Genomic DNA, 17,373 nt, shown 5'->3' with positions numbered 1-17,373 from the left:
CTTAGGGGGACGCGGCTGCCGCCGGCGGCCGGGGCAGGTTGTTAAGAAACAGTACAAAAAGAAGGGTAAACGTTGAAATTGCCGCATTGGCAAACATTCACCCTCGGCAAAAAGGGGCCCAAGCGCCTGGTTCCTCGCCACGGCGCCAACGGGGGCCGGACGGGACCTGCCGCCACGCAGCGGGAACTTACTCTGCGGTAAATACCCGGCGCCGCGCCTGGCACGGGGGCAAGGGCCCGACGGAGGCGAGCCGAGAGGAGTAACGGGCTCGGGCGCGGGAAGCGCCCCGCGGGCGGGGGGCGCGGGGAGGGAAGGCCCCGGCCGAGGTCCCGGGGACCCGGGCCACGCTCGGCCTGACTCCCGGGGTCCGCTACTCCCCGTCGGGCTCGTCCGGAGAGGATTTAGTCGCGTTTCCGTGACCTCCTCCGCTCATCCCCACCGGATTTACAACGCCCTGCTTCCGATTTAGGATAATGGAAAGCGGGTAGAGCTGGCTGCTGCGAACGAGAGGGAAAGGGACGTCCAACGCCGTGCCACCGCCACCAGCGCGGGGAAACAACGCGTGTCCCTCCCGAGACCGCGACTCGGGTGGCACCGGGAAGCCGGCCGGGGGTCTCCCGCCGCGATGCGATCCCGAGCTGGCGGCGGAGGGGAGGTCGGGCTGCTCTGCCCCGATAAGAGCGCAGCCTGCGAGAGGGAAGGGGCGCGTTCGGCCTTTGGCCTCGTCAGACGCCGCGCTGGCCGGTGACGGCGGCGCGAGTCTGGAGAAGGCGCGGGTGAGAAAAGCCCTGACGCGGCAGAACGCGGCCCGGGCTCCCGTGGGAGGTTATTGACCCGCTCGCAGCAGCCCTACGCTGCCACGGCCACTACGCACCAAGCAAAAATCTGCTGCTCTGGGCGTAAAACGCTCCCGCTCCTTTCTGTGCCAGAGCAGAGGCTGCAGCCGGGCTTAAATTCTTTCTAAATGCCGGGCAGAGATCAAATTCTCGGCTTTGTTCAGACCCCGTACGCTTCTAAAAATAAAACTAACGTGCGATTCCCCCGCCCGAGGCGCAGCGGGAAGAACACTGCCGGCTTTATTGGTTCCAACTCTACAAACCAAATCCAGGCACCGGGAGCGCCACGGGGTTTTTGGTTTTTTTTCCCCCTCCTCTTCTGAAGGGGAAGGTTGTTCCCCAGCTGAAGGGACTTTTTGGCAAAACCGATCCTTTTCAGGGGAAGGATGGAAACGAACGCGAATGGCAGTGCTGTCGGAGGCACAACACAGCGTTTATCTGCACTACAGCTGCCGAGCTCTTCAAATTTACAAATAATAAGCACAAATTTGAGGCAAAAGGTGAAAGCCCACGCTGACAGCGTCCCTTTACAGCCGTAAACACTTCCACGTGTTGGAAGAATCGGCCTGGCTTTGCTTTAATGCCGTCTCGAACGCTCCGACGTGGATTTTTAGTTCAAACAGACCCAAATTGTCGGTGTTCTGGGGAGCGCAAGAAAATAACTTAACGCAGGCTTGAAGTTAGCGAGGAAACGCCGAAGGAATCAATAACAAGGAACCGACTCTCTCCAAACATTCACTCATAAAAAATAATCATTAAAGCCTTTATCGAAAAACATCTTTTGGAAAAAGATAAAAAAAGTCTTATTTATAAATATAGCTACACTGGTTATAAATAAATGCACTTAGACTCAAAACGCAGCAAGTCTGAGGAAGCCGTTACAGTAACAGTCACGCCAGCCCTCCTCTCCTACCGCTCGGCAGCGAACCCAACCGCGGAACGCTGCGGAACGGCGCCGGCGGCGGGATTTCGGCAGATCCCACCTTCCTTTCAGGCCCAGCCTCCAGGAACTGACGGATTTTAGGATGAGAAGCGGTTTCCTCTTGGGGCGAGAAATTCCTTCGGAGCCGTGACCGTACGTTCATACCTTTAGGAATCGTTAGTCCGTATTACGTCTCTGACGTCACACTACGGGACTGATCTATCGGCAAAGAAACGGTAACAAAGGCAGTACCCGAAGCCCCAGAAAACCGTATTATCTGGACACGCTTGGAAATACCAGGGAAAAACGCAACGCAAGGACCATGACACTGAATTATCCCTTGAATCCCGCCAGCGGTCACAAAACTGGGACAAAAACCCCCAAACCAATAAACTACGCGCCACAAGAGCTATGGGTTTTTATCTTGCGAGAAGACACTCTCGGAGCGCAGGCCAGCTGCCAGGGCCTCGGCGCTGCAAGCCACTCCTCGCCCTTAAAACCTTTTTGCGACCGACAGCACAGCCCGCGTGACGGCATTTCTCTAAACTCCACTTGTTTATGGTATTTTTCTAGACGTCACTTGATAATCTTTCATTATCAAGCTCTGCGCGATTACTCGGGGTGCTCCCAGTCCGTTCCCTGCTGTCTTGATCCCCCTGCTGCCCTGCACTAACCGGATCCCTGCACTAAACAGGCCTGCAAAGAGTAAAAAAAATGCGGACATTTCAGTAACAGGATCAGCTACTTGTTAAAAAAGGTTTTAGTATCTTTAAAAATAAAAGCTGTTTAGTAAGAAAGAGTGACATATGTATCTCCAGAGACAACTCCGCTCCCAAGCTGTCTTGCAGCCGCCGCCGCGCGTATATTTTGCATATATGATCAGTTAACGCTCCCGTTCAGCGCAGGAGCGTCAAAGAGAACATTCCACTAAATAGCATAAAATCGAGGAGGAATTTTTGGCGACCCCTTTGGGCGGTTAAGGGGTCTGACGAAGAGCTCCCCCAAATTGTTCCCGAAACAAGGAGGGCGAAGCGTAGTATTCCCTGATAGCGCGAAACGCTCCGGCTGACAGACGTTCAGCCCGGCCTTTGCTCTTGCATTGAAGGTTGCCTCAATCGAAAAGATTCATGGTTTTGGAAGGAAAAGAACAGGTCATTCCCTTTCTAGCTGAAGGGGGAAATCCCTTCCGCGCCTCTGAGGATTTTAAAGCGGCACCCCAAGAGACTGCTTCTCCCGAAGGTGCAGATCCGGTCACTCGACTTCGCAGAAGGGAGCGAACACCCCAGGCCGCTGCAGAAAGTCTGTGGTCAGTGCTGGAACTTCCAGGCAGCTGGGAGCTAATACCAGCTGCTTGGGCAAGGAGGTATTTCTCTTCCACTCCCCAACAATGCAGGTATTGACATCACCAAATAAGCCGGCAGGTCACTCGCTGGCTAAAATTTTGTTAAAAAGCTTCCAGTCTCTCAAGGTCAGGCTTTAAAAGCACCTTTTGGCACCGTGCGGAAAGCAGAGTTATGCGGGGTGGCTTTGCCAACAGCCCTCTGCTCTCAACACCGCTTGCCAACAGCACCTTATTTAACAAAAGAAAACAACAAAAAAAGAAGTTATTTTCCTCTACAAAACCCAGTCGATCACTGGGATTAGGAGGTTACAGTTTCCACAGCAATATCGGTTGGCTGATCCGTTTCCAGCATGGACAGCACCGATTCTTTGATGTCTTCCGAGGTTACCACAAGCGGGTCAGCCCCGGCGACCTCTTCGAGCGCCGTCACCTCCGCTCCGTTGGGCTGCTGCCCCGCCATGGCTGCCAGCTTCAGCCGGTACTCCTCCGCCTCCTGCTCCTTCTTTATCAGCTGGCTGCGATATTCCTGAGCCTTCCGGTTCGCCTCTTGCAACTGCTGCTGCAGCGCTTCCCTTTCAACGCTGTCCTACAGAAAACAAAAGTTGAGAGAGCCCACGATGGAGGCCCAAGCTGCGACGCGAAGGAAACCGGGTGCGCGAGCACTCCCAACAGTCAGGGGTTACAAAAGCCAAACGCTCTAAGGCGGCGCTAGAAACGTGCTTGGGTCGCGTTCTGTTCAGCTGGCTGGCTCATCGCAGCTCACCAGAGGCAACCGGGACACAGGGAGGCATGCACCGGCTGGCAGGCGTCCCCACCGCGCGCAGGGAGGTGGGCTGGGAAGCTACGCGTCATCTCACCGCGATGAATTTCAAAGGTTGGAAGCAGGTGTAACCAAGAAGCAAGAAAAATAAAGAGCTATTAGCGCTGGAAGGTTGAGAGGTAATCGAGAAGAACGTTCCTCCTCCCCAGCAGAGTGATGGGGGAGTCGTTCTGCTGCTTTACAAAGAGCTGGGACTTGGCTTACGCCCAGCCCGCGCGTTGTGCTTCTACAGGAAATCCTAAATCATCTCAGTAAACGACCACGATTCACCTAAAAACCCTGAGCTACAGCTTCAGCACAGGCAAAACAGCAAGGAGTGATTCAGCTGGCTCTTCTCCTCCTACCTACTCTCAACCGAGCATCGCTCCTCTCAACCGCTTGCGTCTTCGCTGCCAGCGCAGGAGCGCGTGCGGGAAGAGCAGGGAGCCACCCCGCAGAGTTCGTTACGGAGCGGTCCCCGGGCTCAGCCGAGCAGGGCGCAGCTCCTTTCTGTTCTGAGACGGCTGTGGCGGGCCAGGCGCCCGACATCCTCAGGACAGCAGAGGAACACGCAGGAGTCGGCGGCACTCAGAGTTACAAGCAGGAGTATCTACCTTGTCTTCCTTGGAGTCATCTACACCTTGTTCCACTTTTTGCTTCTTGGCCAGTGGCTTTTCTTCCTCTCCTGCGTCATCTCCGTCTTCGATAACAGTCTCTTCTGCAACCTGACCAGCAGGTACAGTTAAAACTGAAAAATTAAAAAGGTGACAAGTTATACAGTGCGAGACATGCTTTTGCACAGCTGTTTCCCAAAAGACTCCTCTGAAGTCAGCGCGTCAGCGTGGTTCTGGGAGAAAGAGAGACCTGTGGATCGGCAGTGCCAAAGCCTTCCTGGAGAGGAGGGAAACTCTGGACCGGGCTTCCAGATTTCTTTATTCAGGCCTCTGAAATACTCGAGTATCTGACCACAACGGGGCTGACAGAATCCAAAGTCAAAGACTTGCATCTTAGAAAACATGTGAGGTAAAGACTATCGTTCTGATGCCTCCGTAACGCAATTAATCGCCAAGACAGGCTAAGCAAGAGGAACAGAAAGCTCTTCTCGAAAATTCCCAGTACAGACAGTCCCAGTGGCTAAGCTCTGAATCAGCTTTAAGCGCATGCAAGAGCTGCAAATACTCCAGAGAATAAACACATTTTAAATCTGCAAACATGGGTTTTCACTTTGGGAAGGCAGTAGCAAGAATTCGTCCAACCAAGGAGGAGAAACGCACCACGTGAGCTACTGAAGGTGGCTCTACCCAAACAGTTCTCCCTTTGTCTTCCCTAGACTAAGAAAGGGTTACAAGCCAGGAATTATTTGTAGTAACTTGGCAAACAATTCTGAGTAATTAACAGCTTTAGAAAATTGCTTTTCACTCATGAAGCCCATAAACAGACAGAACTGATGTGACCTATCTCACACCGTAACACTGTAGGCACGTTACAGGAGAGCTGCTCTGCTTCCTAATCCTCTTTTTCCGCACCAGCGTTAATCCAAACGATCGAGTATCCCTAGGACACGCTCAAAGAACTGTCGGTAGTAGACAAGGCTGACGAATTACATCCCTTGAGGAAACAAAAATTCACTGTATGAGCACTCTGGAGCTCTGCCCTGCTTTACCGAACACGATTTACATTTGCCTTGTAAAACTGATAGATTGTATTGCCCTAGGCAGTATAACTGGAGTTACGGGAGGAAAAGGTCTATTTAAGCTGGTATTACTGGCCTAATGTTAAGTTTTGTAAGAACGACAGAGTGATGGCTAAAGGTAACAGGTTGCAGTTTCATCGGCAGAGTGATTTACTCCAGACCGGGAAGTTCGCCACGAGATAAAGGAATCGTCTTTGCCCGGCTGCCACAGAGACAACGGCTACCTCGGCGTTCCTCCTCCCGCAACGTTCTACCGAAGGTGTTTGGTTTTAACGCCAAGACCAAAACATTAAAGCGTAGCAGCGTGAATTAAGCTATAACCAAGTTGCTGGCAAGCTCTACCGCTGACGTAAGTCACACAGACATTTTAACTCCCCCTGCAGCCCAGCAGTCAGGCACGGATCTGTTACACCGCGGCGTCGACAAGCCAGATCACACCAGCCGCCGGCCTTGCGGGGCTCGCGGGGGTTCACAGGCAGCAGTTGGGTTTTTTTCTTTTTGAAGTTAATCCTCAGCGCTGCCTTCCAAGTTCAGCTCCTCCTTACCTTGCTGCCCATCCTGCACGGTTAGGATGAAGGGCTGGCTGAGGCCGCCGGCGGGGATGGCTGTTTGCAGGCTGTCCAGGGGAACTCCGTCTGTTACAATGGCGATGACGCGCTGCCCTCCGCTGCCAACCACTTGTTGTATGGCAGAATCGACAGAATTTGCTTCCACTATTTCCTCCGTCTTACCTTGAGAAATAAAGTAAGCGCCAAAAACAAGTCAGCATTTCCTTCTCGCTTCCTTGAATACAAACTGAAGTCTAGTGAAAGAGCTCAAGCACGCAGCTTGAGGCTCCTGGGATGCCTTCTTATGACAAACAATCTGGAAATACAGTAAGTCTTAGTAGGGAAAAGAAAATAAAATCCACTACACCTTAGCAAAACAAGTCTTCTAGAGTAAAACCAGCATGTTTTGTGTGAATTAGTTAGTGCTAGCGCGCAGGCGTATTAATTAAATTCAAAAGCCTGGAGCTGGAGGCAGCTGTTAAGCAGAGCTGGCTCTGCAAAGCTTCCTTCCCTGACCCTTCCCCCAGCTCTAACGAAGACAAACCGCACGCAAAAAGCTGCGTGCCTCAAGAGCCTCGTCCACACGAGCACGGCCAAAGCGACCACGAGGAGGCTGTTTAGCTTGGCCGGATGACCGCAGCCCCGTTCAACTCCCTGGGACGCTTTTTGCGCGACTTACGGCTCGCACAAATAATCAGGATTGCAAACCCTCGGCTGCATCCTGCTCCCGGCGTACGCTGCAAGCGCAGGAAACAGAGGGGATGTGACCTGCTACACGCGCTCGGGGCGCCAGAGGAAAACACTCAAGCACCGCAGGTCAAGGAATCGGTGGTGTGGCACAGGCAGCTTAAAGAAGTCAAGTTGCTTGTCTCTAGATTTTAGGAAAAAAGGCTTAGCTTTGGGGGAAGTAAATTAATTCCAAGGTGAAAGGATTACATAAACTTTAACTTTATCAGACTTCTAAATCTGAAGTTAATTAAAGGTCAAACATTACACTCTACAAACATACCATAAAAGATCATTAAAAAACCCCAGACACAAAACACGCCCAAACCTTTCCGTAAGAAAGCTACCAGAGCCTCAAGAGACCCCAAACCTTTGTCGATTACCAACAGTTCACAGCAAACTGGGGAGAGAAAACATCGCAGACAATTCCTTTCTTAAACAAATATTTATCTACGTCTATATATCAAAGTAAATATATGTTCTGAAGCACTGGGTGTTGGGGTTGGTTTTTTTTTTCTTTTTTATGTAACTTAAAGCACATCAAGAGCACCGTGCTGTGACGTCAGCAGCACCGTGCTGTGACGTCAGCGTCAGACACGCTGGTTAATAACAAGTCCGTTACTTCTATTGGTAACAGCTGCTGTTTTCTTAAGTAAGTTTGAACTGGGGTTAAATAAACAAACAAACAAAATTAACCCACTGCTTCACAAATATTTACCCTCATCTCTTCCTCACCCTGAAAGGAGGAAAAGTCACTTCCACGCGTTAAATTTCCTCCAGTTTCCTCGGAAGATGCTCACTAGACCTACGCAGACACCGGCACCCGGCCCGCTTCCCCTACCTGCGGCTCTGTCCGAGTCGGAAAGCGGCGCCGATACTTCGGCGAGGGCCGCAAGCGTGGCAAGCACGGAGGTGGTTGAGCTGGAAAACTGCACCGTAGAGACGTGCGAGTCACCTGGTTGGGAAAGACGAGGGCAAACTGTCAGGACCTGCCAGATCTAAACAGCGGATAAAGCAGTCAGAATGCAACGGCTCTGCCATCTAGAGATCACCATATCGGCTACGAAGTATTTTCTGGGCTCCCAAGGGTCAATGGGGAGGGGGAGGTGGTACAGATCATTTTTCATGAGAGATGCCTCTGCTAACTGTAAAAAGGGCTTCGATACTACTTCAGGACAGACCATACCCACTCCAAAAACGTTACGATAATTTTAATGGAATTTAAAGCCAATATTTCCTTAAGTGATTTCTGCATCGCGTAACAAAAAGAACAGCAAACGTGAAGCGATTTGCTGCAGCTTTATTGTAAGAGCTAGAGAAAGGCAGGCTGTCTGCCGGGCTACTTGGCATGCCGCGCTCCGAGCTGGAGACGTGGACGGCTTTTCAAGATGCAGCCACGCCGCCTGACGACACTCACAGACGCGCTGGAGTCTGACTGCTCTAACGTGGTGCGGAGCGGTTGCTACGCACGTAATTACCTGGCTTCGCCTCGTACTGGAACTTTCAAAAATTGCAAAACCTAAAGAATATATTAAACTCGCTTGCTATTACGAGTGAATTACAGCACCCAAGTTCTTCCTCAGTTGGGAACGTCTCCAAGTACAGTCTCCAGCGCTCTTTCACAGACCACGCGTTTTAGCACACGTCAGCTAACAGAGCCTTTGCTCAAATGCAGAAATCGGCCGCGTGTGCTGGGCGCACAGGTCCTTTCTTCCTCCCCGCTCAGGTTCAGTAACGGAAAGGCCACGGTTGCTGCAATGGGGTATTGATTTGAATGAGATAAGCAAGTCTTCTGGGTTCCAAAAAACAATGTTTCTTCCTCCAATTGACCACAGTAACCCCTATTCAAAGGCAGGCTTAATAAGAATGGAACAGGAAATTAACTAAACGGGCGCAAACTCAGCGCACAGAACCCACAATTCCTCTTTAAAAAAAAAAAAAAAAAGGATCCTGTACCTCATTGCCAGCGTAGATAAATAGATTATAAGCACACAGAGGGAAGTTCATCTAAAGTTCCCCCGCCTTAACCCTTGCAACCTATTTTCTCTCTTTCTCACTGGCTCCTGATTTTACAACGGTTAGAGAGAGACTTATTTTCAAAGAACAAGACTTTCAAAAGGCCGTGGGCCAAGCACGTGAAAATACCGCAGGCCTAGTGACTGTTTGCAGCAGCTTGTAAACAGATTTCTTCAGACCAGCTAAAGATATTTATTCCCATTTTAAAACTTTTTCAATAACAGAAGACATAAGGAATTTGAGAGAGAGAACAATTATTAGCTATAAGTGTTAAATAAGAGATTTTTGTGATAATGAAGGCACAGTCGCTGATGCCCTCTTGTGGGAAATGAGGAAAAAAACCTCCTGACGTGGCCTAGAGCGGGACACACCGGCTATTTTCACGCTGACCGGCTGTTACCGGTGCTTGAAGCGTCGTGGGGGGAAAAACCCAGGGTATTTTAGTCCAGTCGCACGTGGACAATAAGCCACCGCCGCGTTGTGGCACTGAAAAAGGCGATTACGCTGCAGGATACATGAGGAGAGGTGCGGAGCGAGAGGGGGATTTACAAGGCCGCTGCAGAGCTCATCTGGAGCGCTGCCTGCGGCCGCCACGAATGGATTCAAGGGACCCGGGGCCACTGTTCTGCTTAGCCTGGCGAAACAAAGGCAGAGGGGGGACAGGACCGACTTCCACATCAACGGAGGCATGCAAAAAGAAGAATGATTTCAACTAAAGGGCTGCACTGGCACCAGAAGGTCTAAACCGGCTGCGAACGCGTTTAAGTTGGAAGTCAGCAGTTTTCGAACAGCCTTTCCGCAGGGCGCTGGCCTCCGCGACTCCCACCCGGCCTCCAGGCAGAGCCAGATCCACCGCAGAGACAGCGACGCCGACCGGGGCCAGAGCGCGCCCGGGGCATAAAAACCCCGGCTCTGACGTCCCTCTGAGCCCGTGGAATACCCTTGGCTGAAGATGTCGTGCGCCAGTCACGCTGCGCTTTCCTCACAGACGGAACCCGAACACTCTTGGTCATTTTTCCCCTTCTAAATTAGGATTTGTCAGTGCCTCAAAGCTGCGAGCAGCCCCGAAAGCTTCGAGAGCAACGTCTGGAGCGTTGCTGAAGTTGCTGTGGCCAGGCGCAGACAGAGAGGTCTGGGTGGGACTGCAGAACATCAGCATCCGGGATTTTAAAAGCACTCTCTAGCTAATAAGCAAACATTCACGCATGTGAACAGTCCCACTAACCAACGAATTACTCACATGCAGAAGTGTTTGCAGGATGAGGCCAAATAGCTTCACAAAACTTGCATTTAGTAGCCTCCTTGAGACTGAAAAGAAACAATGGTTTGGATTTCCCCAAGTACAGAAAATTCACTTTAAGAGTTATTATGAAAACTGGAATTACACAAAAAGAATTCGCACCCAGCCTTAAGCTAAAAGTGTTTTCCCCACCAAAATAAGGCTCACAGAACAATGAGGAACCTAATTGTTTCCATCTAACTTGTGGGACAGAAGAAATAAGGAGTAAGCTGCATACCCAACAGACCTGCTTATTCTGCAATTTCCTTACTCAACATTTATATACAGCAAAACACTCATTCAGCTCTTGAAGCCAGTAAAGAACAAAGCAAACCATTCCCCAGCCGCTCCGCAGCGCTCAGGATTTGTCACAGCCAATAATGCTCATTATTCCTCTGTTGCAATCAGCCAAATTCATTTTCTCAAGCTCTGTTGCTTGGATCAGACCTGGAGCAGACCCACAGCTGAGCTCAGCAGAGCTCTGCCGCTTCCCGTGGAACCACCTTTATTTACACCAGCCAGAAATCCGCTTTGTTACCTCCGACGGCACAAATACTCCGGGGCAGGAAGGAGCAGCTGGGTGTGTTTGGCTGTATTTCGCTTTTCCTCTACTAAATGACCATCTGCCCTCTGCTGGTAAGCGGCCTCAGCAACTTTGTTCGAGTCTTTCCCCCTCAAGGTCACATAAAGCCTTACCTGAGGTTGTTTTGGCGTTTGCCGAAGAGACGAGACTGGTGAGATTGAGAACTTCCCCTGGCGTAAGAATAAACGGTGAGGTGAGAGTCACGGTGTTGGTGACGGGATCCGCTCTCTCTGGGTGAGTGTTTACCTGGTTCTGCATCGCTTCCTAGGAAAGAGAGCGGGGTCAGGCACATGTTTGTCACACTTTCTGTGGTATCTGGCATCCTTGAAACATTTGAGAGGCAGATTATTTCTCTCTGCGTCACGCCAGGGACACCAATGCAAAAGCTGCGACAAAACCGCCGCCTGAAATGGGCAACTTACGCTACAACCGCGCAAGATGCACGGCAATAAAACCCCATCACCCGCCGAGTCCTAGCGGACACACAGCGGTGCATCTAGAGATAAAACCAACCTCATCCACCTCCGTGTTTCTAGTTCTCTCTGCAAACAGAAAACGATCCCATCGGACACAGCCGGATCCCTCTCACTCTAGTGCAGATACAGCCGTGGGTCAGAGGATTACCACAAGTTTCTCCTTCCTCAACCTACCTGCAGCATTACCAGAGTCTCTGGATTGTTCTTGTCCAAAGCAATATCAAAAGCCGATTTATCAAACTTGCTGAAAGCATGGACATCAGCTCCGTACTTGATGAGCAGCTCGACGACGTCTCGGTGGTTGTGCTCTGTCGCCCAGTGCAAAGCGGTCATTTTCAGCATGTCCTTGGCATTTACATCGGCCCCGTTCTGAAAGAAAGAAGCGTTGCTTGGCTGGGCGCCGTCCTCTCTCGGCGTCTTAAAGGTGGTGCCTGCGCTCGCGTTTAAACAGGGACATCAACACTTAACTCCAAGGGCCGTTTCGGCCAGCCTTAAAGCGATACCTAATTTACTACGCTTACCCTAATTAGCAGTTCTACGATGTGAGTGTGTCCGTCAGCCGCAGCCATGTGTAGTGGCGTCCGGTCCACTTTCGTCCGGGCATCTCTGCTAACGCCAGCCCGAAGCAGCACTTCTGCCGTCGAATAGTGGCCGTACTGGGCAGCGAGGTGAAGAGGCGACGTCCCGAGCTGCGTGTTAATTTAGAGGAGTTACTGTCAGCTCGCAGCAAGAGAGGACAGGCGCAGCAATCACCACGTGTATGTCCGGCAGTAATTAGAACGACAAAGCTTCTGGGAGAAATTAATTTAACCTTCTTTTCTCCACTGGGAAATAAGGGGCTGCACATTCAATAACAAACGTTATTTGTTTCCAATAACAAACGTTATTTGTTTCCAATAACAAACGTTATTTGTTTCCAATAACAAACGTTATTTGTTTCCAATAACAAACGTTATTTGTTTCCAATAACAAACGTTGGTTTGTTTCCAGGGTTTTGGTTTTTTAGGGAAACAAACAAACAAAAAAAACCCCAAAGATGAGTTTCTTGATTGAGAGAGTTTAAACAATTAAATAAAGCATTCTTAAAAGAACTTCCTATTGCTGAGAGGTTTAACACTTCTTCCAGTTTGACCTGACTCATCAGTTACCTCAGCTGTTGGGAGCTGCACTTTTTGAAGCACCGAGCCCTGCACACGGGGCTGTGCGGGACAGCACGGCACCTACGATGGCGCTTTCGTGCGTCAGGCAGAGATCGCTCTCTACACAAACGCCACTTCATCTCCGCCTGAGGAAGGTCCTGGGTTTTACAGCGCTTCATCTGGAATCTGCCCCGCCACGGCAATCCAGAGGTGCATCGTCTGCCAATCCACACTCTGGTTCTACCGCTGCAATTTCCATTTGTACCTTTTAGGTTCAGCCCCAAAGAGCACACGCGCAACCCGTTTCACACGGAAATCCACCGCCCGTTCCTCCGCCGTACCCAGTCAGTGGTGAAGGGAGCACCGCTTGCCATCAGCTTTCGCACTTCGTCATCTTCGCCTTTGCGAGCTGCTTCCAGCAACCTCTTCCCTAGGTCCACTAAGGACATCTTCATACATGGGAACAAGGATTTGCCGAAAGCTGCTTTAAAAGCAAGAAATGGAAAACAAACAGACAAAAAGCAGTGAGGCAGAGATGTTTTAAAAGCGCCGTACAACTAAGGCCCATCTGTCCGGCTAGCGGGCATGACGTCTTCCCATACAGAAGTAGGCCCAACGCCATCAATAAACAGGCATAAACGCTGATCTTATTTTTCAGTTCTGTGCCTTCAAACATCGAGGCTCAGCCCGCAACCAGGTCGGACACCAGAAGCCACCCGAGCTCCTGCAAAATCCCGCTTACCTCAACAGCGCGTTGCGCGGACACAAAGGCTTGCCCATGTGGATCCAGTTCCAAGAACAGAACCTATAAAAGCAACGGCAAAGCCGTTCACACTCCGTGCACAACATCACTTTGATTTTTAAAGCGCTTTAAGAACATGATTTAATCTCCGAGACGCTCTCTCTGACCCCAGCACTAGCGACCAAGCACGGGGGAACTATCCCTGTTCTCTGCTGGTGGAGGATAAGACAAACCTCGGCAGCTCCAGTGACTTGTTCAAGGTCATAAAAGGAGCAGAACCCAAAAGCTGCGCTCAACGTAGGGGACAACAGCGTCTCTATTTATTCCAAGCTACGTAAAGCATAGCGTAATGACGGCAACAGTGAACCACAGCATTTTTCTCAACAATAGGGTTATGCTGGTAGGCCAGTCCCATCAAAGACCGACTTTAAAGCCTAGCCATTAACTCACGTACGACGTCCAGCAAGCAGCTACAAAGGAACGTCTGTCTGTGCAGACGGGCGCCGTGCCACCCAGCCTAACAGCGACTCCCGCGGCACCGGGGCCCGACTGCCTTTCTCCCTTCCATTTCCTTCAGTTACAGCTCCAGGAAAGAGCGGGGAAGCGCCGCTTCTTGCTAGTTCTTGGTCTTTCAAGAGCAACATCCCACCCTGTCCTCAGCGGCCGGCAGAACCGGCTACGGGTAAAGCCAAGCAGCAAACCTCGCCCCGAGTCCCCTCGGGATACGCTGCCCGCACCATCGCCCCCCACGAACGCATCTCACTTTGCAAGACCGTCCTGCACTCGCAGCGTTTTCCAAGCGCGCGGTTATTACGTGCGACACCCGAGGCTCGGAGGCCAAGAGCCAGAGCGGTTCCTCGGAGCGTGCCCCGCAATCAGGGCCTTGGACGCATTTACGATGCACGTGTTTGACTGCCACAACCCCTCTGCCTGTTAGGACTTTCCAGTTTGGGTTTATTTTCCTCTTTCTCACTTCTCGTGGGACAGAGAATATTTTTTACATGTTCCTTCTCGTTGCCCACACTGAAAACGCTTGCATGTTTTCCGGGCACGACTAGCTGCACCGAGCTCTGCGTTCACAAAGTTAACCACCAGCTTACGTAGTTGCGAGACGGGAGTTCACCACTCTGGGTGCGTTTGGAAAAGAAAGGAGAAGCTGGATCATTAACGAAAACCGTCAGTTTCTCCTGAACCTTTGTCACTCATTAATTATTTGGAGGCCACTCCTCGCATTCCTGCTCTCTTCCCAGCTGGATGCTTTCAGGGAGGATTTAAGTCTCAGGCTCCCTCTCGTTTTCTTTAAGTTATTTACAGCGTTCACAGCTTGGCCTAGTGTTGACAAACTCCTCCAGCCCCCCTTGCTGCATTTCAGAGGCCAAAGGAAAGAGCACGCTTCTCAACCCCCCCAGCCGGCGCGGGGCTGGCTCCGCAGACCTGCCTCAAGACCCCCAAAACTCCCGAGCCCCCCTTCCTGACGGGGACGGGAGGCCCCTTCCCCCCGCTCCCCTGACGAGGGTCCCTCCTCCCACCCCCTCCCGGCCCCTCCGTCCCACGCCAGGAGCCCCCTCAGGGCCCCTCCTGCCTCCCCCCCCATAGTGACACCCAACGGGACCCCCAAAACGCCCCCCGCAGCGGGGGGGACAGCCCGTTCCCGTCCCCCGGCACTGCTCCCTCGCAGGGGTCCCCGCTCCTCGCACCCCCAAGACCACCCCTCACAGGGGTCCCCCAACCCCTGCCCTCACAGGGGGCCCCCTTCACCCCCCAACCCCTTCGCTCGGGGGGGGTCCCCCAACCCCTCCCCTCATGGGAGTTCTCCGTTCAGCCCCCCAACATCCCTTCCTCGTGGGGGCCCCCCTTCACCCACAACCCCTCCCCTCGGGGGGGGGTCCCTTTCAGTCCCCCTCCCCTCACGGGGGTCCCCTTCGCCCCCCGCCCCTTCTCTCACAGGGGTCCCCCTTCACCCCCCAACCCCTTCGCTCGGGGGGGGTCCCCCAACCCCTCCCCTCATGGGAGTTCTCCGTTCAGCCCCCCAACATCCCTTCCTCGTGGGGGCCCCCCTTCACCCACAACCCCTCCCCTCATGGGGGGTCCCTCTTCAGCCTCCCACCCCTTCCCTCGGGGTGAGGGGGGGGGGTCCCCCAACCCCTCCCCTCACGGGGGTCCGGGGGTCCCCCTTCAGCCCCCCACCCCTCCCCTCACGGGGGGTCCCTCCGCCCCCCACCCCTTCCCTCGGGGGGGGACCCCAACCCCTCCCCTCACGCGGGTCCGGGGGTCCCCCTTCACCCCCCAACCCCTCCCCTCACGGGGGTCCCCTTTCAGCCCCCCACCCCTCACGGGGGGTCCCTCCACCCCCTCCCCTCCCCGGTCCCCCCCCGCCGCCCCCAGCCCCACTCACGCGGCGGCTCGCGCCCCCCCGGGGCACGCGGCTGTTCCCGGCGCGAGCACCGCCCCCTCGCTCTCCCCCCGCCCTTCGCGGCTGTTCCCGCCCCTCCCGCCGCGGCCACGCAAAATGGCCGACGCGGAAGCGAGGCCGGGAGGTGGCGGCGGAAGGATACCGCACGGCAACAAAAGAGTCCGCCGCCGCCGCCGTCGGAAGGGCGGATTGGGCCTCCCCTCGCCCTGTCGCAGGGGGCACGGGGCGGGCTTAGCGGATTCCTCCTTCTTTTCCCCGGCCACCTCCCTGCCCAGGGGCCTGGAGGAGGGCGGCGAGCAAGGGGGGAGCCCTAAAAGGGGAGTATTTTCTCTAGCGGAAGGATAGCGATAGGAGTCGACAAGTAGCGCTAACCGCGGATGGGGGTGATGCGCCCCGCAGTTAGTTCCGGCAGAGGCGCTTAGGCGCCAAGTATAAAATGACGGCGGCGGCTGGGGCGGTGGTGTCTCCCTGGGGCGCTGGGGCTGGTCTCTGCGCCTCGTAGAGCCTTTGGCCCTTCGCTATGTCTATAAATATATATATATATTTGTGTGTCTGTAAGTAGTTTGTGTGTCTCTGTCTCCTCTGAGCGCCCTCCTGTCTAGGATTGGGCTCCCCTCAGGGTGCCGAAGCCCCCCCTCTCTGTGGTGCGTTACCCCCTTAGGTGCCCCTGACACCCTCAAAGTGCCCGTTTTGAGGTGAATGTGAAACCCTGGGGCCTCCTCTGGGACGTTTTCCTGTGGGGCTTGGAAAAGCTGAAGTTTAAATAATATCCTTGGTATTCTAAAATTAAAATAATCCCTTAGGCTTAGCTTTTCCACACTTAAATCCTCCGCAGCATTTGCAAAGACACACGGGTACATGTTCTCAGGTCGGTTCTCAGCTCACCGTAAAAAGCTTTAAAACAATTTAATGGCAAATTACAGAAAGAACTTGATGCCAGTCTGCCTGGATTTTTTTAAGTGTCCACAGGAATGTGTATGTTTTTAAATCATTTTATTTAAAGTTTCATAATAAATACTTCTCCTGCGGGTTTTCCCAGCTGGGAACACAGAAATCAAACAGCTCTGCATAGGAGAGTTTACATTTTTCACTGCTGGTTTAGCACGGGTGGTTCGCAGGCAGCAGGCTGGCTTTTCATAACAGCGCAGATTTTTCCAGTATTTGCCTATTTTTGGGTGCCTTTTAAGTGCTGCCTCAGCCTCCCCCCGGCCACGTCCCTCCCCAGCTCTTAGGGCAGTTTCGGGATGCTCCACATCACAACTTCACCTCAATTAAACCCAAAAAAAGCGCATTCGGGAAGACAAAGCAGTCGTGTTCACTCCCAGAAAACAATCTTGGGAAAAAAAAAAACTGTTTAAAAGCCAAAAATGGTTGAGGGTTGGGGGTTTTTTGCCCCCATTTTGCGATGATGCTCAGAAATAAACCTCAGCCCGCGGAGAGGGCAGGTGAAAACCTCCCCGAGGAAAACGCAAGGCTTCGACGTGAGCGAATGCAGCATTTTTTGGTTGTTATTTTTAAAGGGTCGATCAATTGGGTGGGGAACCAGGAACGTTTTCGTTTCGGGGTAAGATCAAACTCAATTCTCCACCTTATCTTTCAGCTCAGCCCCCGTTACCCATCCGGACCCCACGACGTACCCGGCCTCTGTCCCGGTCGGGAGTCACACCGGGATGAAGTACGCGGAGGATAAAAAAGGGAGAAAAATCACATTTCAGGCAGTGGACACCCAGCCTTGACCCCGCCAAGCAAGGCCACAGCATTTCCATGTGTATTTACCCTCCTGGCCATCGTTTCTCCTGCTTGGGCTCAAGCCACAAGGCGCAAAGAGACGATTTCTTTCAAGAAAGCGGTTTGTGCTC

The 17,373-nt window shown here is 52.8% G+C and overlaps 1 protein-coding gene across 3 annotated transcripts; it reads right to left on the bottom strand.

Annotated features, from left to right (window-relative positions):
• Window positions 1–1,581: 1,581 nt before the first annotated feature.
• Window positions 1,582–15,567, bottom strand: GABPB2 (GA binding protein transcription factor subunit beta 2). Of its 3 annotated transcripts, none has more exons than XM_082333007.1 (10): window positions 15,497–15,567; window positions 13,102–13,164; window positions 12,701–12,843; window positions 11,742–11,909; window positions 11,395–11,589; window positions 10,858–11,008; window positions 7,708–7,821; window positions 6,138–6,323; window positions 4,514–4,647; window positions 1,582–3,686 (listed from the first exon to the last, which is right to left on the bottom strand). In XM_082333007.1, the coding sequence occupies exons 3-10, from the start codon at window positions 12,812–12,814 to the stop codon at window positions 3,399–3,401; spliced, it is 1,350 nt and encodes a 449-aa protein (XP_082189133.1). In that variant the 5' UTR covers window positions 12,815–12,843; window positions 13,102–13,164; window positions 15,497–15,567; the 3' UTR covers window positions 1,582–3,398. The 3 variants fall into 3 exon arrangements, with proteins under 3 accessions (XP_082189133.1, XP_082189132.1, XP_082189134.1); XM_082333006.1 differs by having other exon boundaries at window positions 12,701–12,840; XM_082333008.1 differs by lacking the exons at window positions 12,701–12,843; window positions 13,102–13,164; window positions 15,497–15,567 and adding an exon at window positions 12,369–12,459.
• Window positions 15,568–17,373: the final 1,806 nt, after the last annotated feature.

This window comes from Platalea leucorodia, assembly GCF_965183815.1.
Source record: "Platalea leucorodia genome assembly, chromosome: 24".
Taxonomy (NCBI): Eukaryota; Metazoa; Chordata; class Aves; order Pelecaniformes; family Threskiornithidae; genus Platalea; species Platalea leucorodia.
Note: the sequence above shows the minus strand (reverse complement) of the source record. Positions and strands in the feature narration are given on the sequence as shown.

Bases quoted from the DNA above. Each gene is read 5' to 3' on its own strand.
- GABPB2 (XM_082333007.1), bottom strand. From the start codon at position 12,814: ATGAAGATGTCCTTAGTGGACCTAGGGAAGAGGTTGCTGGAAGCAGCT. The intron at 11,009-11,394 runs GTAGGTTGAGGA...TCTCTTTCCTAG, and splicing joins AGACTCTGGTAATGCTGCAG to GAAGCGATGCAGAACCAGGT. The intron at 7,822-10,857 runs GTAAGGCTTTAT...TTTCCCAACCAG, and splicing joins AAACGCCAAAACAACCTCAG to GTGACTCGCACGTCTCTACG.